Raw genomic sequence first — 27982 nt, forward strand, 5'->3', positions numbered from 1 at the left:
CTTGATGTGGAAGCGGATGAGGGCCAGGCGGATGCAGTGCGCCATGCAGACGGGCGGCAGGAACCAGACCTTGGGCGGCGGGGTGCCCTTGTTCTGGACGTGGCTGACGATCTGCTGCGCCGTCTGGCGCTCGTTGCCCTGGCGCTTCACCCACTCGTGCAGCCGGGCCTTCTCCAGGGCGCCGTTGAAGAAGACGAAAAGCTCGATGTTCCCGTTGAAGCAGGCCTTGGCCAGGGCCGCCAGGTAGCCCAGCATGTGGTTCCACTGCCCGCCGCTCACCCAGTCCGTGTAGAAGCCGCCGTAGAGCCGGTGCAGGCAGTTGTCGGCGTCGATGAGGAGGCGCAGCGGGGTCTGGGGGGGCCGCTGGCGGCCCCCACCCACGAGGCTGCCCCGCGCCAGCTTCTGCAGCTCGACGGGCACCACGGCGCTGGGGCAGTGCTTCTCGATGTAGTCCTGGAATCCCTGCACTCCCATGGTGAGGACCGGGCGGCGGCGGTGGGCGGGCGAGCGGGGGCCCGGCGGCGGCGGCGGCGGCAGCAGCGAGGTCTGGGCTCGGGCCGGGCGGCGCGGCGGCAGCGGGCGGGCGGTGGGAGCGGTGGAGCCGGGTGGGAGCGCTGGCTGCCGTCGGTGGCCGATCAGGGGGGAGTTGTATGGATTAGTGGGGGGCTCATGGCTGCCGCGGCCGCCATGTGCTGCGCTCACAGAGCCATGGCTCGGGGATCCGGGCGGCTGCGGCTCCGACTGCCGGGGGGCGGGGGAGCGGCCGGGCGCGCAGGAAGCCAACCCGCCGCCGCCGCCGCCTGCGGCAGCGAGAGCGGAACGGGCGGGACTTGGCGGCGGCGCCGCTGCCACTCACACACCGCGCGGGGCCGCGGCGGGAGCGCGGGGGGAGCGGAGCGCCCTCGGCGCCGCCCGTGCCCGGAGCCCGGAGCCCCTCACGGCCCCCTGCCCTGCCCTGCCCTACCCTGCGGCTCTGGCCCGGCCCGGCCCGCCCGCCGCGGCCGTTGCATAACCCGGGCATGCGCGGGAGCGCGGCGGAAGCGAGTGGCGGGGAAGGGGAGGGGGCCGGGGGCGGGGAGCGGCGGCGGCGGGAACCGGGGCCGGGGTCTCACGGCTCGGCCCGGATCGGCCTGCCCGGTTCTGGCCCCGCGCTGCCGGGCAGCGGCGGTCCCTCAGCCCCGCGGCCGCTGTGGCGGGCCCAGCTCGGGGGAGCGGCGCCCCGGGCACCTGTTGCTCGAGGGTCTTGGGCCGTGACCGGGCAGCAGAAGCGCCCCCGCAGCGGTTCGGCTCGGGCCGGGGAGCTGCGGGGCTCCCAGCCTGCTGCCGCGCCCGGCCTGACCATAGCGCCTTCCCGTCCGCGCAGACCCGACGGGCCGTGGCCGGTAAAAGTGACCGGCTGGCTGACCTCTCCCCGCTGAGCGTTTGCTGCTGCTGGTGAAGCTTCCAGATCGTAGAGTACCCCGGGCTGGAAGGGTCCCCCAAGGATCATCCAGTCCAACTCCTGTCCCTGCCCAGACACCCCAAATCCCGCCCTGGGCATCCCTGGCAGCGCTGTCCAAACGCTCCTGGAGCTCTGGCAGCCTCGGGGCCGTGCCCATTCCCTGGGGAGCCTGGGCAGTGCCCAGCACCCTCTGGGGAAGAATCTTTTCTTGATATCCACCCTAACCCTGTCCAGGCCCAGCTCCAGCTGTTCCCCCGTGTCCTGTCCCTGTCCCAGGGAGCAGAGATCGGAGCTGCCCCTGTGCTGCCCCTCGGGAGGAGCTGCAGCCCCCGCTGAGCTCTGACCTCAGTCTCCGGTTCTCCAGCTGAGCAAACCAAGAGCCCTCAGCCACTCTTTGTACGGCCCCTCCAGACCCTTAAACATATTCATTGCTCTCCTTTGGACACTCTCTAATAGCTTTAGATCTTTCTTGTATTGTGGCACCTGAAACTGCACACAAGACTTGAGGTGAGGCCACACCAGTGCAGAATAGAGAGACACAATCACCTCCCTCAGTGATTTTGGTGGCCTTTTCACCTTAGACACGCTTAAAAGGGCAACTGCTTGCATCTTGAGACCTGCCATCCACAGAGCAGCCAAACTGTTGCCATAACTGGTAAATGAGCATAAATATCAACTATAAGGGAAGAAACCCATAAATGAGCATAAGTATCAACTACCAGAAGAAACCTGCTCTTCGCTGCACAGGCAGCAGGGAATTACCTGTCTTTGGTTTTACCGGATGAAATTATTTTTTAAAAGGCCAAGGTGAGGACTGTGCCCAAGCTTCAGGTTTATCACTGCAATAATGCCACAGTGCCTGAGCAGTTCTCTGCTGTTCAGGTGTTGGAAAACTACAGGAAATGTCAGGCTGCTGATGCTGTATGTTCACATTAATATTTTATTAATGAGGAAAAGCATATTGTTAATGAGATTTCAGTCAGGCTGGATTGGCACCCACAGTAAATATTCCCAGCAGGGAATAGCAATTGCAGCAGGAATGGGCCAGCTCACTCCCAGGAGGTGAGTGCCATGGATGTGTGTATCTGAGCCCACCTGGTGCAGCATCAGGATGATGGAATAAAGCATACTGAAAAAGCTATGGAAGTAACCAATGACAAGTGTATGTTTCTTCTTAGAAATCTGTTTTTGCTGTAATCTGAGAATGTGGTTTCATAAGTAAATAGTCTGGTCTCTTTCCGAGCTACTTTTCCCTTAGAATCCTTAGATTATCCAATAAGGATATAGATACGTTATAATATCATTGGAATAATAAAACCATTTGGAACACTTTGAGGAACACACAAAACATGGCAGCAGGACAATAGTGCTAATAGAAGGAAAGCAGATCGAGGAGGAAGAACTTCAGAATTCCAAATATCCCAAAAATCACAAAAATTTGGTCAAAATAACAAGTATTGCCATACATGAGGTGCCTAAAAGGCAGGTTATCAGAGAGCCCTGCATGTATTCAATGCTCCAACAGCGGAAAGCTTGATCACAAACAAGCCATTCGCTAAGTAGCCTTGTGAGCAATAACTGAGCCAAGAAGAATTTGCTTCTTGTTGTTAATTGTCTCACAGGGTCTTTAGTTCAATAGTCTTAGGAATGGAAAATCATCTATAAATAAAAGATGATAAATTTGCTTGTGTTTTTTATTTTGCTGTTTAGGAAGGAAACTAGTCCAGAGCATGTGCCACGAGGAGCCTGGCTGTCAGCATCCTTGGAGTCAGGGAGGCGCAGCAGAACTGAACACTGCCCGGCTCATGTGCCCAGCCACAAACACAACCCTCCCTTCCCAAAGAAAAGAAAAGAGAGGAAAAGCACAAGGGGAAACAAGGTGCTTCCAGAACTTATTTAATACAAACTAAAAGTTTGGCCAGACAAGAAGACAATGGAAAATAAGTTAAATTTACAGAAAACAAAATTACTCTGGAAAGCAGGTAGATTAAGCTAGATTTAAAGAGCAATTAATCAAAGACTGAGGCAAACAAGATGTTTTTTCATCAACCAGCAGCAGAAAGCCTCCAGGATTCATCAATCTTCTTCCTCAGCACTGAGACACAGCGTCTTCCACTGTTCCCAGATGTTGGTTGTGTAAAGGAAGGGTTAATGGCAGTTGGTATTAAAGTCAGTGACTCATTATCCAACCTGAACAGAAGAGAATTAGGAGTGGCTCCCTCAAAGGAAGGAACTGAACAGTCATTAGGAAGAACTAACGAATAACCATGTCAGAGCAAGAATAGAGATGAATGTTATCAGTTTAGTCTTGGTTCCTTTGCTAACGAAAATCAGTCCCACAGTGAGAGGAACATGGACACAGGCTGTGCAACAGACTAGCCACTGTGACCTGAAAGGTCCATCTGCCTGGGAGTAATAGATACATATGTTATCCAAGGAAAGCACTTGTTTGATGTGATTTCCCATAATATTTCTCCTCTTTTCTCAGCCTGGTGCATCTTGCTGTGGAGCTGCTGCCCCAGAACTTCTCAGTTCTTTCTGCTGTAGAAGAGCTCCCAGCCTTCACGTCACTGCCAGGTCTGCAAGTGGCCATGGGCTCGCCCTGTGGGCTGGGTGCTTTTCTGCATTGCTACTTCAGTGCTCACAGTTCTAGGCACGCCTGTCACTTAGTCAAAAAGAGTTGCAAAAATACAAGAAATTGAAGAAAAATTGTTGGGGTTTAAAAAAGTATTGGGGATAAAATTTGTCACTTGTTGCAATCTTGCTCTGATTTTGTATCATTGTATTTGCTACCATGTGTGACATCCCTTTCTTGTCTCTTAGGTTGCTGCAATTAAACCATATACCATCACACAAAATTTGTGGAAGATTTTCCATGTTCAGGTATCTCCACAAAATATCAACAAACACCATCTTGCTTAAGCATATTGTAACTTTTTTCAAATATAGATGATACTTCAGATGGACCATTTTCCTCTTAGGACAAAGATGTGGATATAGAAGGCATATCACTGGGTTATTTAAAACACTTATCGGTCTCTCCATCAGCATCAGCTCTCTAGGGACTTGGAGTCTATTTCTGGAACTTCTCCTTTTTTCAGCTTTCTGCAAGACATAAGATTGCAGAACTCCATAGGTGATTGCTCAGCTTAAACACATTTATTGCTAACAGCTGGGTTTTTTTCTGAGAAATAATACGATTCTTTTAGCAACAGCTTGGTAATATCAACTCTCACAGCTTCTTTTGTAAAACTTTCTTTTTGCAAAGCAAACTTTGCTGAAATCTTAAGTTTCAGCTGATCTGCCCTCACCCAATAAACATTCCTCTGCTCTAACGTTTCAATTTAATTTAAAATTTAGTTTCTGCTATAACTTCCACCATAACATTAAAATTGTGTGGAACTTTTTTCGCTGATACGTGGTGAGTACAGCTTGCACCTTCTCGCTGGGATCAGCCCTTTTTTGTGGAAGCATGGAGCTCCTACAGGTACTCAAGCTGGGGGGTGGACTATTCCTCTGCTTTCTCACTGACTACAATGAACTTTGGTTTTCAGCATCTTCATTTGCTTTTCTGTTCTGCTCTGGTGTTGTCTATGTAGAATTTGTGCCCTTCTCAAGCTCTCCATCTCTTCCAGCCTAAGCCCCTGGTTTAACTCTGAGGACTTTTAGCAAAGGCTGCAGGATGCGTACAAGGTCTTGTAAGATCATCGAGTCCGACCATCGACTATCAAATCCACCACTAAACCATGTCCCTAAGTGCCACATCTACATGGTTTTTTAACACTTCCAGGGGTGTTGACTCCACCACTTCCTCGAGAATCTGTTCCAATGCTTAACCACTCTTTCAGTAAAGAAATATTTTGTAATATCCAACTTGAACCACCCTTGGCACAACTTGAGGCCATTTTCCATTGACCTATTGATTGTTACCTGGAAGAAGACTCCAACACCCACCTCGCCACAACCTCCTTTCAGGTAGTTGTAGAGAGCATTAGGGTTTCCCCTGAGCCTTCTTTTTCTCCTTCTTTTCTCTTTGAAATTATAGTGAAACATGCCAGGCCAACACTGACCTCTTTTGTAGACAGCAAGTATGCGAAAGCCGCTTGCTACATGACCGGCAGAGGAAAAGAGTTTCTCTGATAGCGTGCAGTGAAGCCGACACTGAGATGTTGGACTACCAGTCCAAAGAAAAGATGATTCAAAAGATAGCATATCTTACTAGAGCCACTGCTATGCTCCAACTCAAAATTTTTGATTTTCCATAGAGGCCAATTCTTGAGGAGTTTGGAACCCTGGGCACATGTGGGGTAAATGATGGTGTTGCTCCAGCAAACTTTTAGGGCAAGAAAATGACTGGTAGCGAGTCCTCTGAGTGCCTGGGAAAAGCAGGCTGGAGGAGGAGGGGGCAATGACGCTGGCTGAAAGAATTCCTCCTTTCAGAGAACAAGCAGCGCTTTCACAGCAGTGGATGCTCGGCCATAGCACACACTACACAGATTACATCAGGGCCATTCTCTGCCTTTGATTAGTTTTAAGAAACAAAAGCATGAAAATTTTAAGTTCTAGACTTGAATTTTCAAGAGAAAAAGCATAAATAATAAGGGCATTATGAAGCAGGCAGCAGGGCTGGTGGGGAGCACTGGTTCTTCAAAAACCTGGAACAGTAGTGTGCTGTTCCTGTGGCAGTTGTGTGAGACAGACAAAAAGCCAGTATTTAAAGTCTGTTCTACAGCAGTTTTTTGCAGGAGCATCAATAATATTATGAAAAGATACTAATAGAATGCTACAGCTTGAAATTATAGCAGATAAGATGCATTTGCAAATGGTATCGCAAGAGCAGGTCTGAGCTAAAATGCATCTACTGTGGCCATTTCAGAAGAGCAGCTATTTACACTTCCAACACTTTAAAAACATGTCATTTTTGTTGGCATTTCTGCAATTAACACAAGTATCTCAGGCATGGAAGTAACAGATTTAGCTACCTAAATGTGGGGTAGGGCTGGCAGGTTGGGGAACACCATCCAAGCCAGACCTTCACTTTCAGTCTGCTACAGCAACTGAATTCTTCATCTTGCCCAAGCACACGCCAGTGCGGTCTGCCAGTGTGTCACCCATAGATGTGGATTACTGAGTTATTTTTCTTACCATTGTCTGCCCTTTTTTCATCCCTGTGGCTCTTGCTGCAGAGTCTAAAATGTGAGTATAAAAAAACCTAAATTGATTTGAATTGCAAAGTATAAAGTTCTGGGGCTGCGCCTGCTTGAATCAGCACACAGGATGAAATGAGGTCCATAAATTTTCAAAGTAGTGGTCTGGACACAAGGGATACTTTGTGCTGGTGCCTTTCCTGTCGCATAATGGCTCTACCATGTCCATCCCAGAGGCATGGCTGCCACTCCTGGGACAGGGTGCTCCTTGAACTGGTGCAGTTGGAGAAGCAGACAATCCTCCTGTTGTCCAGAACTGGCCCACGAGCCACCAATTAGACTGCTTTGAACGACAGCATTCTGTTCAAAGGCTGCTAATTGTATTTTAATGATGATTTAAATGCTGCTGCTGATAATTTCAGAGACATCCAGATCACTAATTACTCATAGTCTATGTTGAGCTTTAAGCAGGTGCAGGCAAAGCACTGTAGAAGCATCAAGTAATGTTATTAATGTTCTCAAAGGCCTCCACTGCCCTCCCACATGTCAAAAGCATCATCTCCTGTTCCCAGGCCCAAACCCAGCCCTGGCTGCTCACATCTGGGATCCAGCTGCCCAGCTGCAGCACAGGTTCTTGCAGCATTCTGGAAGTAAGGGAAGAGAAATAGCGAATCAAAATTACTTACATTCATTAAACAAAATTCTACCAATATTAATAAAAATTAACTAAAATTCTTACAACACCACCACTTCAGAACATTTTACCTTTAAGATAAAATACTAGCTCAATTGAACTGCACACCTGAACACAGCGTGGTCAGGATGTCTGAATAAACTCACCAAAAATGCAGATCCTAACAACCTGTCTGCACAGACGGGAAGGGCATTGACCTGTTGGAGCAAGTCCAGAGGAGGCCATCAAGATGATCAGAAGGATGGAGCACCTCTACTACGGGAAAGGCTGAGAGCTTTGGGGTTGTTCAGCCTGGAGAAGAGAAACTTCAGGGTGACCCAACTGCAGCCTTCCTGAAGGGAGATTACAAGATGGAAGGAGGCTATTTACAAGGAGCTGGAGTGACAGAACAAGGGAGAATGGCTTCAGACTGACAGAGGGCAGGTTTAGGTTAGATATTAGAAAGAAATTCTTGGCTGTGAGGGTGGTGAGGCCCTGGCACAGAGTGCCCAGAGCAGCTGTGGCTGCCCCATCCCTGAAAGTGTTCAAGGCCAGGTTGGGTGGGACTTGGAGCACCCTGGGATAGTGGAAGATGTCCCTGCCCGTGGCAGGAGGTGACATTGGATGATCTTTGAGGTTCCTTCCAAGCCATTCGGTTCTGGGGTTCTCTGGCTTTTGGCTCGCCGTTGCAGTGATGCCTTTTCCTGTTCTTAAAATCAAGAGTCACACATGGTTAGAAGGGGAAAAGGGATTTTACCTTGGTATTTATTTTTAAGGATCCTTAGGTGTACACGTCCAGGTCATATGCATCGAGATGCACCCTGCCGAGTCTTTCCCTGTGTCTCTGTCTTTCTTCTTTCTTCCCGTGTCCCCCCCAACATTGGGTATAACATTATAGGCTTTACTAATTAGCATATCTATCAAAGATTCTCCAATGAGAGGTTCAAGTGAGCCCCCCCTCCCCAAGGAACCTTCCCCTGGATGGTTCCACCCTGGCTCACAGAATATGTTCTGGAGAGGACCCTGGGGTCTGGGGCACACCGATCCCCAGCTACGAAGCTTCTAAAATGTTCAGTCTCTTAGCTTGACAAACAAGTCCAAGAATGTAGGCAAAAAGCACTAGGAACACAGAAGCTGTAAAAAGGTATAACAGGGGTATAAAAGAAAAGGCAAAAATCTTCACGGCATCAGCAGCAGGAGCAGCGCTGTGGTGGGACCGCGGCCGGCCTGCAGAGCTCACAGAGCCAGACCTGTGCTTGTGCAGCGAGTCCCAGGGAGTTCAGTTTCCAAGGCTGGCAAATCAATACCTGCCATAAGCATGAAATTCTTTCCCAAATGTTTACTTGTATTCTGTACAAGATGCTCATAGTTTGTGGAGGAATCCATTCTCCAGAAAAAATATTTAGAGTGCAAGTCACAGTTTTCCCCTTCAGAAATTCAGCCAAAACACACCAAATCTGCTATCCACTGACAGCATAGTGCTGGTCAAGATGTTTATACATAAAACACTCTGTCAGTGAGAGTAAAGCACATATCTTGCCTGCGTAATTGATATCTAGAAATGGGGAAGCTGGCTGAGTCCTGTTCTAAAATACGTGCTTTTATGAGAATGTAGGTTAGCTGTAGTACAGTGGATTTTACATGCCAAATCTAAGCAGTGAGAATTTTGAAGAGACTTTCAATGATGCAGGAAAAAAAGGAAGGCTTGTTTTCTCACTGAAAAATAAAATGCTTGTAAATAAATCCTAACGCTGATTTTTTTTGTGAAGATCTGTGTGAGATGAATCCCTTTATTGTCCTAGAGTGTATTAGTGTCACTAATCTACCCTCAATTTGATGTGAGATTGCTGGCCTAGGACAGGAGTGAGGAGCTTGCTCCACTCTGTGCCCAGGCACATGGTGAAGAGAGTGAGATCCTCTGTGCTCACCTTCCCCCAGCGATGTTGTGCCTGGAGCTGCAGGGGCACCTCTTTGCCTCAGCAAGCCCCTGAAAAAGCCTTAAAGGAGACATTTGCTTGTGCAGCTCAGGTGGCTGGTACAGAGCAATGAGATTTGCATGTGGGAAAAATTTTGCATGCAATTTTTTGCAACCATCTGACCTAGGAGTTTTACTTTCTACATAAACAGTTTGTCTCACTTGTCTGAGTAAGGCTTTAAGTGTGTTTTTTGTGTGTCTCTCCTTCTCTGAGGGCTGTGCCAGCTGTGGCATCTTTGGAAATGAAAAGTCCTGAAAAATTCTTGCACTTTGTTACCAAGTGCTGCTTTTTTTCCTTTTACATCATTGATGGTATTTGAAACTGAGTAGATTTGAGGGCAAATAATTCCCCCCTTTTCTGTTTCAGCAATCACCTGCCTCAGCTGCCAGCGTGCTCCTACAAACCCCACAGCTTGCACAGAGCAGCTGAGCTGAGCTGATGCCAGAAAGGTGAAGGTCTTGTAAGAGGTAACGTTTAAACTTGTGTATTCCCGGGTTTTTTAATTACAGGTTAGTCATTTGGTTTTCATTCTTTTCAGCAAGGTCTGAGATGTTGGTGTCGTAGGTTTTCTGCCTGATCTACACAGATTACTTCCTTATCTTCATTTATCCTTTTAAAGATACATCACTTGAACTTTATCCTGTGGCTTTCTTTCCTAACATCAGTCAGGAAAACATTCAAAAAATTAAAGAATTAAGTATTTTTGGATAATGGATAATCTCTTTTGCAAGAGATGAAAAGAGTTAAAACCTCACAAGCTTGTCACTCGATGACAGAAACCCTGATTTCTGAAAGTTGTACACACAGCCTGCCATGAAACTGGAAACATTAATTAGCATAAAAAAATTGTAATCTAGTTCTGAAAAAGCAAAAAAAAAAACCAAGAAAAAAGGGAAATACTACACAGTTGTCATTTGTGAGAGCATTCTTATTTTCCAGAAGACATCAGTTTAATTCTCCAGATACTCTCACTATACCCAGCAACTTTTGATCTCCCCCCACATAATACAGCACAGGAGAGTGTCTCTTTAAATTCATTTATAAAATAATTCAGGACTGTGGGTGTCTTTGATCTGTTCCTCTCTGCTAAAGTACAGAAGAGAAGAACATGTCGCTTAGCAACCCTGCTTAGCCGGCACTGGGGGAGGCAGGAGAGATGGATGGTCCAGAGCCACAAAAGGGGAGGTTTAAGCCCCATCAGGAAACTAAATTTCAGACAATCTTTCTCAAAACTGAAGCAAGCAAACATGGTTGTTTGCAGAATCGAGTAATTGGGTAATCTCACTTTTTCCTCTTTTTTTGTATCTACTTATGGTCTATTAATAGCAATCTCCCAACCAAATGAGAAAATCCAGCATGGGATGGACAACACAGGCTTTGACAGCTTCGGGGCTGGGTTGCAGCTGAAGGGAACCTGAAGTTTAATTTTAAACCAGTTCAATAGATTTTAAATAGAATTAGTGTTGTCAAGACTAATCGTAATTAATTTCATACCGCAGTTTTAATCTTAATACTTCAAATAAATGTTGTGTGAGTCTCATCCTGTTGTACAGTTGGACAGCCTAAGTGTCCCCAGCCTGACTTATTCAGGGTCACTTACCTTGTTGTAAATAAACCCCAGAATTCTCCGAGTGGTTACCAGGCTGTGATTTCCTGGTAACTAGGTAACATCGTAGAGCTGCAAAAAAATACCAGTTAGGAAAGTAACTTTGCACTGAAGGAGATGAGCAGCCCTCAGCCCTCTGTCCTTCCTGCAGCCGCAGGCTGGTGACATCCCACGGAGCCATGGCAGGAGCAGGCACCAGCTCAAACCCTCCTGCTCTTGCCCTTGCTGACCAGTGCTGGCCTGGAGCAGCCCTGATTTATTTTTTTCCCAAACATCAAATTCCACAGCAATGTATGGCTGAGTTATGGAAGAAAAAGTGTTGCTAAAAACCTGTGTCAGAGGAAGAGTGGCAGAACTACCCACTTCAGCATCTCACATAGACAAAAAATAGTTCAGAATGAAATAAAGGTAAATTGTTACACCTGGTCTTCTATTAATGATCATAAAGATTATTTAAAATCTTCTTCATTTTTGCACCCCTTTCATTTACTAATCACCTATAACTTATTACTGAACAGTTAAGAGAATCCCTAAATTCTAATGGTTCGGGTTTCTCCCAGAGCTCAGTACAGGCAATCCTGTGCTCAAGCTCTGTAGTAAAACTGCAGATTATTAGACTGAGTACCAGTCTATCCACAGGCAGGAAGCTTGTCTAAACTGGCATCTGCTGCATATTCCAGCAATTACTAACATACCTGAAAACAGACATTATTGGACTCTGAAGCAACGTTGTTTTTATCTAGTAAGGGAAGTGGTAAGTGCTAGTGTGGAGCTCATTCAGAGCTAAGGTTTTTAGAAGAGTGTACTGAAGAATTCACAAGTGACAAGATAATTTTTACTACCCATATATAGCAAAGACCTATACAGTAGAATCCTGTCTTCAATGGGAATTTTACTGGTTACTGTTGGAGTGCCTGGATTTTACCCAGGATCTCTGAGTGTGCTTTTTGTATTGGCAAATGCTCATGTAATGTGATTCTTTGGAGAAATTTAATTAAAGAAAAATGCGTAAGGCACTTGGCATTAAGTGGTGTAAGTTTGTTAACGTACAATATGGAGAATGAAGCCCAAATTAGAAGCAAATAACACTAACTCAACTGTGAGCATTTCCATTAAAATTGCTTTAGTAAGAAACTTCTATTTTTGTAACACATATTTTCTCTATACTCACTTTTATGGTCCAAACAAATGTAGAGGCTTTATTTGAAGTGTCACAAGCTGAAGCAAACCCCGTTGACTTGACTTTGTCTTTGCTCTCAGTTACACCACAGTTAACAATTCTTTACTGTAACTCAGTACTGAGAAAGTAATTTTGCTGACTGACTAAACTGAGGATGAGGAATCCAGCAACAGTAGAACTCTTTTACTTGCACTTGTGTTTACAGTACCAGTTCATACACGTAGTGGGTTTTAGGAAACAGAAGTATGTCATATCCATAAGGCCAAGATGCTCTTTGTTGGAGATTCTTCTTACAAACAGTTTCTGTGATTCCTCTGACAGATATGGAACATCTCCAGCTTCTTGAGCAGACTTCGTGAGGCTGATAGTCTTGAGGAATATGTTTGGGACTACACTGACTTCCAAACCTGTACAAATAACATAGCTTTCTGGTTATGGCATTTAGGTTCCCAGATCAGGATGATGCATGGAAAAAGCATGCAGATAAGGCATCGTTTGCCCAAACATGTCGTCAGAAACTGACTTCCTAAAGGTATGTCTCAAGTGGGAGAATGCAAACAGATGTGTGATATTTTTCCATTTCAGATCGATCATTATAATATCACTATGATGCAGATTACCTTCATGACTTCTTAATCCCAGTACTGACAGAGGGACAGTAGTCTAAATTCGCAGAAGCCTCATGTTGGAGAACTCTCAGTTTAGTGCAGGAATTCTTGAAAATATATTGACCCAGCTGACAGTACTGGGGAAAAGAAGATTATCTCTGGCATGGGACCACACTGCAACAGCCCCTGTTCTCAGGGAAGAAGCTCTCATCTAAAATGTATCAGACCATTTCTTTCTCTTGTAATCTCCTCCTAAATGAAAAGAGAATTGTTCAGCTTTTTTCATGATGTATAGAAAAGTGTGAAGTTAAAAATAAATCTCAGCTCCTCCTCAGTGGAGGGACAATGGCTGGTTTTTTTTAACTAAAAGCCCACTGGTCCTGTTGCCTTCTGCTAAACAGTCAGGCATTGCAGAAAGGTTGTTTGGTGTTTGAGGCTCAGTTTCCCCAACGATCAATAATTACAGCAAGGAGAACTGCAGAGAGGTTGGACATCTTTACTGCCTGCAGTACTACCACCACATGTCTGACTCCAGCACCAGGCAGCTGGAATATAAATGGACTGAAAAATTCACTGAAATGCTTTGATGTTGTATAGATGTAGAATTTGAAAGGATTAGGAGTCTATTTTTAAAAGGAAATTAATAAAAGACATTGTAAGGCTATGAAAAATACTGGGTGGTATAAAGGAAGATCAGGAAATTCTTGTTTTTCTCACAGTGTAAGGAACACAGGCATTCACAGAGAGAGATACAGTGTACAAAAATATGCAAACAAACCAAAAGAAGCCATTCCCTGCTGGATTTCACTATGTGTCCTTACTGCCTGCTTCAGCTGAGTGGGGACCACGGGCCAGCCTGCCCAAACCAGCCCTGCTCACTCCTGTCTCTCATTGGAATCACCACGAGTAGCACCCGCATGGTGCTGCAGCTCTGAAAATTTGTGACTGGAAGCAAATGGTTTTGAAGGAGGGAAAAACTAGGTGCAGAGAGGTCCTTGTCCTCAGAAAGCCTGCTGAACCACACCTTTTTCCTTGGAAGAAGTCATATTTACATGACAAATTTACATGTAGCAGTGACAGTGGCAGAATATTTCCAAGAAAGCGGAATTATTAATGTTTTGGCAGCATGAGATTGTTTTTTTCCCAATTGCAAATGTTGCTCCATCTGCCACAAAACCATTGGTTCCAACAGCATGGCCTTCCCTGTTAAAGGGACATCACAACACATCGTGTCTGTGGTTGGGATATGAGGAGAGGAAGGTGATACCAGTGTGGAACACACTACAGTGGTGTGCCCCGTTGGCAAGGAGTTGGCTGTGAGAAAACAAGCCAGCTAAGGAGGTGTATCTTCCTTCCTCTTTACTAGTCTGGGAACTGTTAAGTTAGCTGTGTTTGACATCATCTATGTTAAGATTTTGATAACACCACTGGCTTAAATCTGAGTTACACCATAGAAATACTGCTTGGAAGGGGCCTTTAGATCAGCTCCTGCCTTCTGCTCAAAGCAGGACTGAACCAACACTGGATTACGTCTGCTGTGATTTTACCTGGCCTAATGTTTGGTGTCCCCCTCTGGGTAACCTCTTCCAGTGCTGCAGTATCCTCCCAGGGAAGCAGTTCTTCCTAATGTCCAGTCTGAACCTCCCAGGCTACAGTAACAGAATTATAAAATTACAGAATGGTTTGTGTTGGAAGGGACCTCAAAGCTCATCCAGTGCCATGGGCAGGGACACCTTCCACTCTCCCAGGTTGCTTCAAGCCCTGTCCAGCCTGGCCTTGGACACTTCCAGGGATCCAGGGGCAGCCACAGCTGCTCTGGGCACCCTGTGCCAGGGCCTGCCCACCCTCGCAGGGAAGAATTCCCTCCCAATATCCAATCTAAACCTACTCTCCTTCAGTTTGAAGCCATTTCCCCTTGTCCCTTGTAAAAAGTCTCTCTCCAGGAGCCCCCATTGGTCATTGTGGTGATTGCCACCTGTCACTGCCACAAAAAGCTTGGTCCTGTCTTCTTTTCAGTTCCAGTTCCAGCAGCTATTCGTTCACCCTTTGGTCCCCTCTGTTCCAGGCTGAACAGCCATAGCCACCTCCATCACCCGGAGCATGTGCTCCATGTCCCCCTGCTACCCTCACTTCCCAGTTCAATGTGTCCTCTTGACCTCAGGGACCCAAGCTGGAAACTATTCCAGGTGTGACACTACTGGCCTGAGGAGACAGGGATAATGACCTCAGCCTGCAGGCCGCCCTTCTTTGGCAGCAGGTGATGTGTAGTGTTCCCCAATTGCCATGAGCACACCCTTGGCTCACACTGTCACCTCTAGGTCCTCTCCAGCAGGGTTACTGATCACCCAAACAGTTCCCAGCCTCTCCTGGCACTATGTTACCAGGTGTGGGCCTTTGTATACCTTGTTCAACTTGATGGGATTTCTGCTGGCTATCCCAAGTTCCCAAAGATTCTTCCCCGAAGGTTACAATGTGGCATGTCAACACCTCGACCCTAATTTAGTGTCATCTTCAGGTTTGTTGTTTCTACATTTCTACATCATCGTCCAGGTGACACTGAAGGTGGTAAACAGCATCAGTCGTGGTGCTGACCCAGGAGAGCTCTGATTCCCTTCAGCCACCAGGCAGACATTGATGGCTCTTTCAGTCTAGTGCCTTTCTGAGTAAATTCTCTGACTGTGACATATGAACAGAAGGAACAAACTGCTTTTCTGTTTGGTACCTTAATGGTGACCTGTTCCTAAAGACTTTGAGCAGAGGATAGTGGACTATATAGTGTGCAATAGCAGCAAAGGCAAAGCATTGTTTAAATTAAATGGAATTCTATAAGTAGACTTCCAAAAATTACATTAAACTAGAAATTGTTCTGTTGTTCAACACCTAGTCCATTATTTTGGAGTATACAAAATATGGAGTATACATTGTTCTTTTGCAATTAAAAAAATGAACATTTTTGTCTTTTGTTCTTCACTGGCATCACACCAACCTCTCACCATTTACAGCAGCAGGAGGGAGAGTCCTCAATGCCAGGACAGCCAGGGGACTTCCGTGGCACACCAGTCATCCACATCCCATCCCTGCTTCAGCTCAGGACCCAACCTCACCTCCCAACCACAGCATTACTGGCTTACCTGGCACAGGTGAGTGGCTCTGCCTCTCTGCAGTCCTCAACATTTTCAGAGTGTAACACCATAACAAGTCTGTCTCTTCAAAACACTCTGTTTTTAGGAAAACATCACATGTCCCCAAAGATACCTTCCTGATTTCTTTTTTGAAATCTGAATAATAATGAGGGTAAAAGGTACGTGATTCCTTAAACCTAAAGGAGACATCCAACATAAAAAAGAAATCTTAATTCTAAAATTACTATTTTAGTGATGACTTGTAATCTATGCAGTTTTATCTACTTGATAATACCCAGCTTAGTGTTAGATCTAAAAAAAAGAATGAAATGAGAAAATTATTCCTTTGATATGCATTAAGTTATTCAGTTAGTAAATTAGTGAATCTTATCCTGTTATTAGCTATTAGCATGTTACACTTCTTGATGTTGCTCATGAAGAATGCATATGAAAATAAGGAAAAAAATTTCCTTTTGAAGTTCCTGCCACTTGATTTCTTGACATTTCTTTTAATTTGTGACTAACCTCTTGAATGCAGTATTCCACTGTCTGGTTTTATGAGAGATTCTTCATTTTCAATTTGTTCTCCCATTGATCAGACTTTTTTTTGAATGGGTAGCTCTCAAGATAATTAGCCTTTCAAAGAAACCATGTTCTCCTAAATAGTTATTAATGAGTATCTCTCCCATTCAGTGCTCTTAGCCCTTTTTCATTAGGGGATTTTCAAGGCCTGGTCAACCTGTGCCTGGTACTACTGAAGACAGCAGGAATCTCACTGCAGATTTGAGGGAGAGCAAGAGCAGACCCTGGGAGTGAAGAAACATCATTTGCATTCATTTTGTCTTTGGCAGATGGCTGTGTTCTAGGAGAACCTACAAACAGCTCTTGTGGCTCCAGGGTAGACTGAGGAGGGAGTAAAATGAGTGAAGGAAAACAAGGTATGTTTCCTTCTCTTTTGTCATCCTCTGTATGATCAAGGTTTCCATCTTCAGAAGAGCCCATCAGCTGCAGCAGCTGTGCTAAGGAGCCTCAATTAGACTGCCCTGTTCACAGTGCTGGAGACGAAAAGCCCCCTTTTATTTGAAGTCAATGTACATTACATAAACATAAACCCATTCAAACCAACAGTCATTCTGTATCTGAAGTTATTTTCCCACTAAAGAGTCAATCGTCTTTAGTAAGACTATACTTTGTTTTAGGAATTTTTGCCAGTGTTACCCTTGCAATTAAGAGCACACTGGATAATAAAATACTCCAACACATCATGCACAGCTCCAGTGATCCGATCCTATTCTGGTTCCTGCTTGGCTTTTCTGGGCCAGTTCTTGTCCCTTCCCTTCCCTTCCTCTCATCTTTAACCTTAAACTCTTAAGCCCCGAGCATGGACAGCTATTCTCCTGCTGAAATGCATGGGGAATTTTTATGTCACACCCTGTGCTTTCTATTTGCTCCTTCAAAACAGACTGAAACATCATCCTTATCCTTTATCTGCTTCCTTGTAAGCTCTTCTGCTGTCTCTCCCTGCTTCCTCCACGCTCGGTCATCAAAGAACCTCTACGACAAACATGAATTTTCCTTCTATTTCCAGACAGACTTCTATCCAAACCAGAACCTCATGGCATTTCTCCATGAAGGTGTAGTTATCTGTTCAAGGTCAGTATCCCAAAACAGGGTGGTTTAGAGTCTTCCAAACTCATTCCATCAGTTTATTTCCCAGTTTCTGTGAGCAGTATGATCACTCCTTTTTTGTCATGTCCATCCACTGTCTCAACTTCAGCAGAGGTTACACTATGGGTCAGCTTGGACCAACTGAATCCAAACTTAATACTTTTTTCTCCATGACAGAAATGGCATTTCAGAGATGTCCTTTTCTATGCCAGCTAAGAACTAAAGCTTTGAACCAGGCTTTGATGATCTTACAGCTCATATCCGTAACATTCCTGCTTTCTGGGCTTGACCAGTGCCGTTAGAATGACCAAGTCAAATAATTTTATCTGATTTATGGCTTTACCTCCTTAGCAATCTCTTCAGCCTTCTTTTGTTTCCTGCTTCTCTGTCACTTCAAATAAGTTACTGCTCTTTGCTTTCCCAGTGCCCTCCTTGACCCACCTACTCCAGCAATCTCTTTCACTAGGAAATTACTTGTCCCTCTCACGGGCAATAATTCCAAAATTTCCTCTGCAGTCAAGAAGTCATTTAATCCACATATCTATCTCCTAAATTTCCTCGAAGCACTGTGAGTAGATGCTTATTTTCCTGTCTCTTGCACAGACGCAGGAACAAGGGCCGAGGGGGTTACCAGCAGCACGACCAACACCTCTCACCTGTGTTTGTCTGTTTTGTCCCCAGCTGTCACTTCCCTGCCCTGGGTTTGCTGTTTTCATCTGCAGCTATGCACAGCCAATTTCAGTGGCATCTTATTCTGTGCTTCAGGTTTCTATAAGCAATAGAAAATAACAGTTGGCTGTTTTGTCTCTGCTCGTCCTGATTCTGCAATCCCTAAAGACCAACATCTTCCTTTGCAATAAACACTGGACATTTTTTAGAATAAATAGATCAAGAACTTTGGTAGAAAAACATCTCAGAAATATCAACATCTCCTTTCAGATAGAAAGTCAATGTGAGATTAATGAAATTGAAAAAAAAAAATTCAAATAAAACCCAGGGTGATCCAACACAGGTTGTAAAAATCAGTATAAATGGCTGACCAAACAACCATCATGCAGTCATAACTTAAAGGGAAGCTTCACTTGGGAGAAGAGCAATGTTTATAGAGAGGCTAATTTTATCTTAGTGAATACTATTCAAAGTTACAAGTTGTAGTCCAAAATACTGCTTTGCAGCTCAGAGGAGAGCTAGCACAGGCTGTGAACTGGCCTCACATGGCAATCTATTTCTGATACCATAAAAAATACACTATTTCAAGAGCCCAGGCAAGCTGCATGGGTACAGCCCTGCCCTTCCTGCAGTTGATAGTTTTGCTAGTGGCATCGGTGAAATGATGTTTTCCTCTGGTGTTAGCCCATGCAAGTTTAAATACTGGGCCAGGAAACCCATATCAGTTCTATTGCATGCAATACCAGTGATTTTAAACCCATTTGCTTAGGTGGATTACTAAATGGAATTTGAAAAGTGATTTATTATTGAAAATTATTTTTGTTTGTTTATTCATCCAGTTTTCCTAATTGTGCCATGTTATTCTGTATGCTAGTGTGCTTCTGCTGTATCAGGACAAAATAGGCACTTAAGCCTTTGGGCATATGAGGTAAGTCGTGTCCCTTCTCCATTCCACTGGAAAATCAACAAAAGCAAGCCTTTAATAGCATGAATTCCATTATGACCCACCTTAGCAGGCACCTAAATCCTTCAGCTGCTATGATAATTTATCTTTGAACTCGTAAGTAGCAGTGCATAACTAACAAGTAAGCTGCAGGAACATGCAGTTACTCTGTATTTACATGGTGTTTGCTGTGCAGTTGTGGTGTAATTACAGAGATTATACCTGCTCTCTAGAATAAGAGTACATGGTGTACCTCATTTTGTGCAGTTTCACACCAGCAAAGCAGAGCTCAGCGTGACGGAGCTGAACAAATGTTCCATTCTGCAGCGGGTGGAAGCGAGCCCCAGGTAGGGAGCAGGGCAGGGGCCGCGCAGAGAGCCGCGATTCAGACCAGCGCCGCGCCTTGGGGCTGCACCTCACCCTGTTTGGAGTTTGGACTGCTGCCCTTTCAGTGATGTAAGTGAACTTGAATATGCAGATTCAAAGTCAGGCAGGCTAGAGCTCGGGGTTTTTTAGTACAGTAAATTTCCCCTCTGATGTATACTATTGTAGGTTTCTATAATAATTACAGGAAATGCATGGAAAGCATCTATCTTCTTAAAAAATTTTAATTTTTTTAAGTTTGTTTGATGCTAGCACATCCCCACGGCTTTGACCTAAAACTACATTGGTACCACAATACCGAATGGGAAGTTGCAGCACGTAGGTTCTGGGGAAAAAATACCAGCACGTGATGGAAAGCACTAAGAAATAATGCTGTGCCTCTGAGCTGATCACATTTTATATGATTCAGCATAAACGTAAGTAAAACTAAATTTAAAGATTCTATTATGTTTGAGATCCACCAGGAAGGGCAATACTGTACAAATTGGTGCACGAATTGCTGTGCCACTGCTCCAAAGCAGTCTTTAGACTCATGCATGCAGTATTGCCTTCTCCGAGGAGAGTGCCCAGGCCTTTCTAGAGCATGGATACAGCACCACACTAGTTAAGCAACTCAACAGAAGAAACATGGATTTATTTGCTGCTGCCAAAGAGTAAAATTGCAACTCACTGTACAATAAAACCATCTAAGAGTTCTCTGTTCTGCTTCAGGTGGAAGGAAAAGTAGGGAGCTTTTCTGGGTGTAAATTATTGTTGTTCAGCTTTATAATAATTTTCCTGTCTTGAGGGACTTGATTTCTGAGTATGGTGTTAACAGCATCTCGCTCTGAAGGGCCAGCAGTGTGACATGACAGGGCATGAGCTGCACTGCATTCATTTCCAGTACTGTGTTTGCAGTGTACAACTACATCACCAAATGAGATGCAAATTACCCTGATATAATTATCTCATTTGAATGTCTCACGGTGATTTCAGTCTGTGCTGCAGCCAGTGCTCTCATTTGTATCGCTTCTGCTGGCCTTGGAAAGGCGGGTGGGGCTCCCTCATCCCCGTGGCTGGGCTGCCTCTGGCACCCAGGCTGGTGGACAAACCAAAAACTGGGGGTTTGAACCTTGAGTTCAGGGACCTTTGATGCTTAACATCAACAACTTATTTCTGTCGCAATCTACATTATCTGAGGAGTTGTTCCTGAGCACAGAGAGTTAACATTTCAGTCCATCTCAGATGCTGGTTAAGGACATGAACACAGTGCACTAAGTCTTTTCTGCACTGACAGATTTAAAAATAATTTCAGAAGAAGTTAGAGAAAATAAAATAAAACTTCTTTTCCAAAATTCATTTTTGAAAAAACTATATTTGGTTTCTCACTAGCAGTATTCCTATGTGGATTTTTTTTGATTTTTAACTGTTTTTCAAGGTCTTCCTGTTTTCATAGTAGGCAGTAAGGAGCAATGGAAGAGATGCCTGTCCATGTCCCATTTACAATCACAAACATCATCATCCATGAATTCCATGACTTTTTCATTTCCATTTTTCCTACTTAACATCACACAGTGCTGGGGTGGCAGCTGCAGCAGCTGTTTACAGTAGCTGGACTACCAGCAAAGCATTTCCCCGGCACACCAACCAGAGCCAAGCCTGTATTTTACAGACGCCTTCAAAGCAAACATTTCAGGCCAACTGCAAGACTTGGATTTGAAGTTCTAAAGCTCGTTAGCTCTGATGTACCACGGCACTCGGTGTCTGAGTTGGCTTTTACCTCCTTTTCCATATTGTCAAAGCCACTCCAATGCCTTTCTTTGTAAGAGGACACAAGGGACCCAACCCAACTCCCACAAAAAAGTGCAATCATTCCTTCAAACTTTTATCTTAAAAGACAGTATTTTAGAGTCTGAGAAGGGCAGTTTCCTCCACCTAAAAAATGGAGAAAGAATAGCTTTGCACTGACTCCAGCATGGTCCTGGTCAGACTCTTCAGCTGAGGTTCTGATACAGCCTTGTTTTTCATTCAGGTGTTACATTAACCAAGAGAATCCTGCCATTATTTCTAGGAATGAAGTAAGTTTTAAATGGTGAAATTGTGCATAATTTCAATTCTTCTCAGGGAGAATACTCAAGACTGGCTCTCATGTTTTGTTCACAGAAACAGACACGTGATGCAAGTTCATATGTACAATGAATGGCTTTGGGACAAATGTTTGAAGACTTCTTGCAACAAATTGCTCACAAATGATCTACAGCAAGAGTTACTTCCAGAATGGTTACTGCACCTATGCTAGGAAAAAAGATACTCAAGCAAATCAATCTGCTTGTGGACAAATAACGAAAAGAGAAAACCAAAAAATTCCTCTAACAAATATGAAACTGCAAATTATTCACAGCTCAGTTGGCAACAACCAATTTTTGTGGTAGTAGGAGCTCATGGAGTAGGAGGTAACTGTGTGAAGAATGATTGATTTGGTATCTTATATTGCAATTCTGGAAGGGCTTCAACATCTAATTTAAAAGCCATCCTCCTTCTTTTACCCAGTAAAGGAAATAAAATGATAGTTGATGTCTGTGAGCTGTTTTGGGAAGATAGGATCTATTTTGTGTCCTCTGGACACTGACAACGGCTACCTCATAAGAAAGAGCAGTTATTAGAAAAAATATCTCTTGCCAGAAAAAAACAAACAAAACCTGCCTAAGGAAGGATATTGCCATCACAATCCTCTTTGCATTTTCCCAGGAAAGACACATAATGGGTCTGAACTTGGTGAATCTTTGAGTTGTGGAGCCTTGTGTAAGCTGCACATCCACCAGCCCATCTTTCGGTACAAACACTGATTTACTTCCCTCTTGGAAGAATACAAAGCACTTTTGGGACGTCTCTCAACTAAGACCACCTTCTGTCTCTCCTTCCCCACTCCTGGGATGGAGCCAGCCACCCTTTTGGTGAGAGGTTCTGGCATGCTGCAGTGGGATGCCAGCAGAATTGTCTTCTCAAAACAAAGTGACTGTAACATGCTCTGTCTATGCCTGTGGAGTGGTGGGTGAGAGTTTAGCATTCAACTCTTCTTAACTCCTTACACGTGTATTCTTGATTGAATATGTAATTCCTAATTTATTCCCAAGCAGGCACATGCTCTCTTTCCAAGGCATAGCAGATGCGAGGGAGTCCGCTTCATCCCTACTGCTTTACTTCACAAAACCCTTCAAATGCTAAAGGCATAAATAGGCATTATAGCACAACCTTCAGCTGAATGATCTCCAACATTACTGCAGATCTTAGTCATAGTGAAAGCTTTTACAAGCTACTTTGAGCTAATGGCAAAATAGTTTTCATTTAAAGCAGCGATGTGTTCCTTCCCACCAATGCTAATTGCTATGATTCTATTGTAAGTTCTGAGCTTAGTTACACTGAGCTTGAGTTAGCTCATTATAACTTAACTCTAACCATTTACCAGAGATTAATTTTACCATTTCTGTGGTTTCAGAGAGAAAGATAGAAGATACACTTCCATGTCACCAAAATCAACAATGGGAAAAAGGTGCATTTCTGCAAGAATGTTCTAGGCAACCTCCTCAACAACAGAAGGACGTGCTGCAGAAGGTGATGTTCAGGAGCCATTTCACCCTCCCACAAGGATACAGAATGAGGACATCTGCATCCAGCTGACCCATGCCAAACCACCTTGACTTCCTGCCTCTTATACCTTTCTTTGCATGCTGCTAATCCGTGTTAGATTCAAGACTGCTTGAACTGTCTGTGGATGGCAAGGCCAGTCCATGGCTGGTGAACCTCCTACCCACCACTGGTGCTTTAGGAGCCCTTTCTGCAGCACCTGCCTCCTTGGGACAGGAGCTGGGGCACACAGTAACTCATCACCTCACTGTCAGAGCACAGCTGATACGTTGGTGGACTACCTTCAACAATTTCACTGCAGAAAAGCTTTAATTCTGACTATTGTAAGACTATAGACAAATTTCTCAGCCTGCTTCAGTCTACAAACTGCAGATACATATATAGGTTGTTTGATCCTGTATACAAAACCCACCACTGCCCTTTGTCTTTACCCTCCCCATTCCCTGCGATTTGGGAAAGTTTGCCTGGAAAGGGTCAGAAAACATTCACCTGCTGCAGGTCCTCCTAAGCCCCCCAGCTTTTAAAAAATTTATTTAATTTGCTACATGTGATTAACTCCACTGAGTTTCTGCCAGGCAGAATTTGCAACTCAAAGTACCCCATGAGTGCTGCAACACTGCCAGGAAGTAAATACCACCACAGTCTTCATAATCACTGTTTTCCCGAAGAACAGGTATAGCAGACAGGCTATTTTAGGCTATAAATGGAAATCAGAAAATGAGATTTTCTTTCCCTGCTAGTTCTTCTCCTGAGAATTTTAGTCCTTTCCTCTGTGCACGTGCTTTGGTTGTTGGTGGCAGCATATTGGTAATATGGGTCTCTCAGAGCATCAGTCGCTGGAGCCTGTTCCACAGCACTGAAGTGCCAGGGAACATGGGAAATCATTCCCACTAGTACCAACATGCTGTTTGTTGATATAAAATCACGTATTAGATCAAAACCGGATTGGGATAGCCTGATTTACTCCATGACTCTGGTGACAGTTGATTTAAAATTCGGGTGTACAAAGTAAGTAAAGGTATTCCCCAGCTACCTGCTCTTCCTTTTCTAGTAGTGGTAATCCATTTGCAACTCTCAGTTTTGCAGATTGCCTGTCATCTCCTGTGGATGATCAAAGTCCAGTCATGAATACAGGCACTCTGGACTTGCAGTCCTGTCAATATCAGGGATGTCTGGCCTTGCCTTCAGTTTGTAGCACAGACACTGTCATCTAAAACATCCATATCACATGGATCTAATGCAAGATCTTCGCATGGCCTTTAAATCTGAGAAGTTCCAATTTTCATTCTTCTATCATCAATTCTTCTATCATCAGTTCTATCATTCCTCATGTATTATGCTTTTTTTTTTTTCTGGAAAAAGCTTTGCATTATTAGGAATTCAAGAGATAAGGTTTTGCTACAGCGACATGCTGATCTCAGAACTTGAGAACAGATCCTTAGCATCACATACACTTTTCTGTTGCCCCTAATGGTAATGAGAAGCATTTTCTGGGTTAGGAAATACCCTCATTATTTCACATGACAGGGTGATACTAGGCCTGTGTCCCCTTGTTTGATTAAATGCTAATCACAGGTATCCTTTGAGCTGCTGAGTAGTCAGTGGTTTATTTTAGCCAATTGTAGTACTACTGAGAAGCACTCTCTTCCTGCCTTTAGAAACAAAAACCCCATTTAACCTTGGAAAAACACGATTCATGCTATTTTCTTCACCAAAGGAAAAGGAGTGGGTTTTTTTGGGTACAAACCTATTCAGTGAAAGATATCTTAGTCAACAGGGGTCAGCTCCGGCACTCATAGAAGACGAAAGATTTTGAGAGAATATGTGAAAAAAAACAGATGGCTTTAACTAAATTAATGGAAACCATACTTTGTGTTTTACCCAGCCATCACATGTGGTAATCCTGACATTCCGAATAGTTGTCACAGTCTTACTCTCTCATTCTCTTAGTCTTCCACTTTGCTTTGTCATTTACAGTATTCATGTGCTTGACTTCAAGCAGCCTGATGCTGTTCATGGGTTACTTGGTTTGACATTAAAATATCATTAAAATTGAAAAATCATTTAGAAAGTTGGAGGACTGTTATCCAGTAAAAATTCTGAGAGCACAGTGGAAGATGTAAAGTGACTGAACTTTTGGATTTACTCTGAAGAGGTCCTGTTCCCCTCTCTCTCCTTGCCCATCACCAGCTGCAGCCACCCTTGCTGATTCTGCTTCCTCTGCCCCTTTCTCATGGAGGTGCCTTTCATTTTACATGATTTATCGAGATGTTTTCATCCTTATCCCTCTCTAGTCCTCCTTCAGACACAGCCAGAAACCCAGCTGTTACCTGTGCCTGCCTTCTTGCTCTATCACCAGCTGAAAACCTTTTAAACTATTGATGGCAATGGTTGACCTCCATCCTTTAATCCCACAGTTTTCCTTGTAAAGCCCTTTGTCCCAGCACTCTTTCTCCTTGAGCCACTGTGGTTCCTCAGAATTGGAGGAGCAGCAGTGAGCAGATTACAGCTGTGAGGACACACAGCTCAGCCAGCAGCATCCTGACCTACAACAAAGTCCAAGAGTCCAATGACCACTGAAACTTGGCAAAGCTATGCCTAAAGGGCAGCAACTACAGGTCCACCCCTGTATTTACAGCACCCACCAGGTACTTGATACTGCTGCTGATCCTATGAGCTATCAAGGAGAACTTGTATCAGGATACGTATCAGAAAAGCAGCTTTTCCCACACTAGAAATCCAGATCAGTAGGCAGAAACCCTCACTGCCTAAATAGGGTTCAAATCTGAACAAGAAGTGTGGGCTAATCTATCTGCCAGATCTTCCCCTGCTAGAGTTGTGCTGCTTGAACAAGGACTACTCTGGATTTGTTATTAATGTTTACTCATCTTGCCCCAACAGGCAGTCCCATGCCTGCTGCTGTGCAGGCACAAAGGAACAGGTCATCCTTACCCAGAACATCCGCAGTGTTAAATCATGATCTTCATCTCCTGCTTTCCCAGCATTCAACCAGAGGTTATTTTTCACTGCTAACCTAAAAGAGCTCAGAAGAAAGCTCAGTCTATGGTTTAAATAATTAACTACTTTGACCTGGATATTCTGAGAGGCCCCACTAATCTCAGCCTTCTCAGCAGTTTCTAAAATAAAATAAAAACAATAGAATAAGATGAAATAACATAACATAAAATTAAATGAAATAAAATAAATTAGTCTAAGTCACCATCAGTTTTATGACCAAGCTCTTCAGCTCACACTCGGGATCAGACCTGCTGCTTCTCTGTCCTGGTCGGTTTGTGCCCAAGGCAATGGCAAAACAGCAGTTTATTTCAACTGAGAATTTGATGCCAGGCTATTTTGGGACTGAGTGAAACTTGTCCTCCATAATTACTTTACAATCAGTGAAGAGCTCTTTCTAGAGCAGCCTGGTGTGATACAAAACATGCTTTAAATATTCTGGGCTTGTACTGTGTAACACCAAGAAAGGACAATGGCCTGGAGAGTGCAGGGTGTTCACTTGAGAGGCCACAAAAGTACTATGGCTGTGACAGAACCAGCAGAAACAGACCATTTAACCAGCCCTGAGGCTGCTAACAGGGGGCCAAGGAAATCCACAGGAGAGCTGGAAAGCTGATAATGTGTTATCTCCTCTGTAGTGCTGCATGGAATTTTATTACAAAAATATATGTACTTTAACAAATGAAATATCAACCTGTGACTTGGTTTCTGTGTTGCGGAAAGAAGGTGAATACGTCATTTATTGGGATGCTCCAGGTGAGCACGCACTGCTCCAGGAGCACGCACTGCTCAGCAGCAGCGAACGCCTGCGGGCCCAGGCAGGGAGGGGACAGTGGCCACAGCCTGTGCTGTCACCTGTGCGTGGCCACAGCCTGTGCTGTCACCTGGCACCGCACACACCAGTCCTGTGCTGTCACCTGTGCGTGGCCACAGCCTGTGCTGTCACCTGGCACCGCACACACCAGTCCTGTGCTGTCACCTGTGCGTGGCCACAGCCTGTGCTGTCACCTGGCACCGCACACACCAGTCCTGTGCTGTCACCTGTGCGTGGCCACAGCCTGTGCTGTCACCTGGCACTGCACACGTGTCCCAGCCCCTCCCTCGGGCACAGGTTGGACAATCCCCGTTTTCACACCTGCTCTCCACGAGAAGGTCACCGAGCACTGGGTGAGAGATGACTGCACAGACCTTGGGGTAGGGGAAGGCAGAGCGGGTGACCTTCTGAGGCCCCAACACCTGCCTGCAGCTGGGCACAAAGGGCCTCTGCTTACTTGCCGAGGCATGGCAGCCCCTGCCCTGCAAGTCTGGGCTCCCGCCTGTGACATGCACGAAGAAGAGCGTTCGAGAAGTCATCGGGAGGGCGGGTTCCTGGCGTGTTTGCCCCCAGGTACCCGTCCGTCCAGTGACAGTTGCTGGTGATGAGGATGTGCCCCACGTCCCCTGCACGCAGCAGGACACCAGGACCAGCTCTTGGTAGCCAAGGCTGAAGTCTGCAAGGCCAAGTGAGGAGTTTCCACCCAGCCCTGACCTTGAGCACGTCGGTGGTGTGAGGACACCAGGCAGCACTGCCAGCCAGACTCACAGGATTTTAATGTCACTTAGCAAATCTCACTTGCATCTTGGTTCGGGCTGGGATGAATCTTCAGTGCTTGAGAAGATGGGAAAAAAATAACAACCCAACACCCACAAGTTAGGTGATCTACCAACAGGATTTTTTTCTTACCCCCACAGATAACCCTAGGAATCTGGCAGGGGAAAAACCAGAAGTCCCTTCTGTTTCCAATCACAGCAGTCCACCAAATCCCTCAGGACTCACAACAAAAAGTCATTTTCTCTCTTCAGGAATTTCTACTCAGTTGCACAATCCTTCCATGAGCTTCTCAAACCACCTCTGTAATCACATGGTGCTCCAGAATTTTTATCCTC

General features: G+C 45.0%; 1 protein-coding gene and 2 long non-coding RNA genes across 11 annotated transcripts in view; 1 reads left to right on the forward strand and 2 right to left on the reverse strand.

Moving 5' to 3' along the window:
• Nucleotides 1–788, reverse strand: part of FAM120A (family with sequence similarity 120A) — a 49430-nt gene extending 48642 nt beyond the window's left edge. For all 3 annotated transcript variants that reach the window (XM_048316100.1, XM_048316101.1, XM_048316099.1), the window contains exon 1: nt 1–788. In XM_048316100.1, coding sequence (XP_048172057.1) covers nt 1–474 — 474 coding nt within the window. In that variant the 5' untranslated portion in view covers nt 475–788.
• LOC125331756 lies at nt 388–26749 on the forward strand. Of its 7 annotated transcripts, XR_007206172.1 has the most exons (11): nt 388–475; nt 3152–4928; nt 9604–9704; nt 12469–12555; nt 15634–15771; nt 16605–16691; nt 17342–17406; nt 18965–19018; nt 19301–19489; nt 21560–22448; nt 22893–26749. It is a non-coding gene; the product is annotated as an uncharacterized LOC125331756 (long non-coding RNA). The 7 variants fall into 7 exon arrangements; XR_007206171.1 differs by lacking the exon at nt 18965–19018; XR_007206168.1 differs by having other exon boundaries at nt 17342–19489.
• LOC125331758 lies at nt 10052–14348 on the reverse strand. Its single transcript, XR_007206175.1, has 3 exons — nt 14179–14348; nt 12015–12430; nt 10052–10915 (listed from the first exon to the last, which is right to left on the reverse strand). It is a non-coding gene; the product is annotated as an uncharacterized LOC125331758 (long non-coding RNA).
• Nucleotides 26750–27982: the final 1233 nt, after the last annotated feature.

Source organism: Corvus hawaiiensis, chromosome 11 (genome assembly GCF_020740725.1).
Source record: "Corvus hawaiiensis isolate bCorHaw1 chromosome 11, bCorHaw1.pri.cur, whole genome shotgun sequence".
Lineage (NCBI taxonomy): Eukaryota > Metazoa > Chordata > Aves > Passeriformes > Corvidae > Corvus > Corvus hawaiiensis.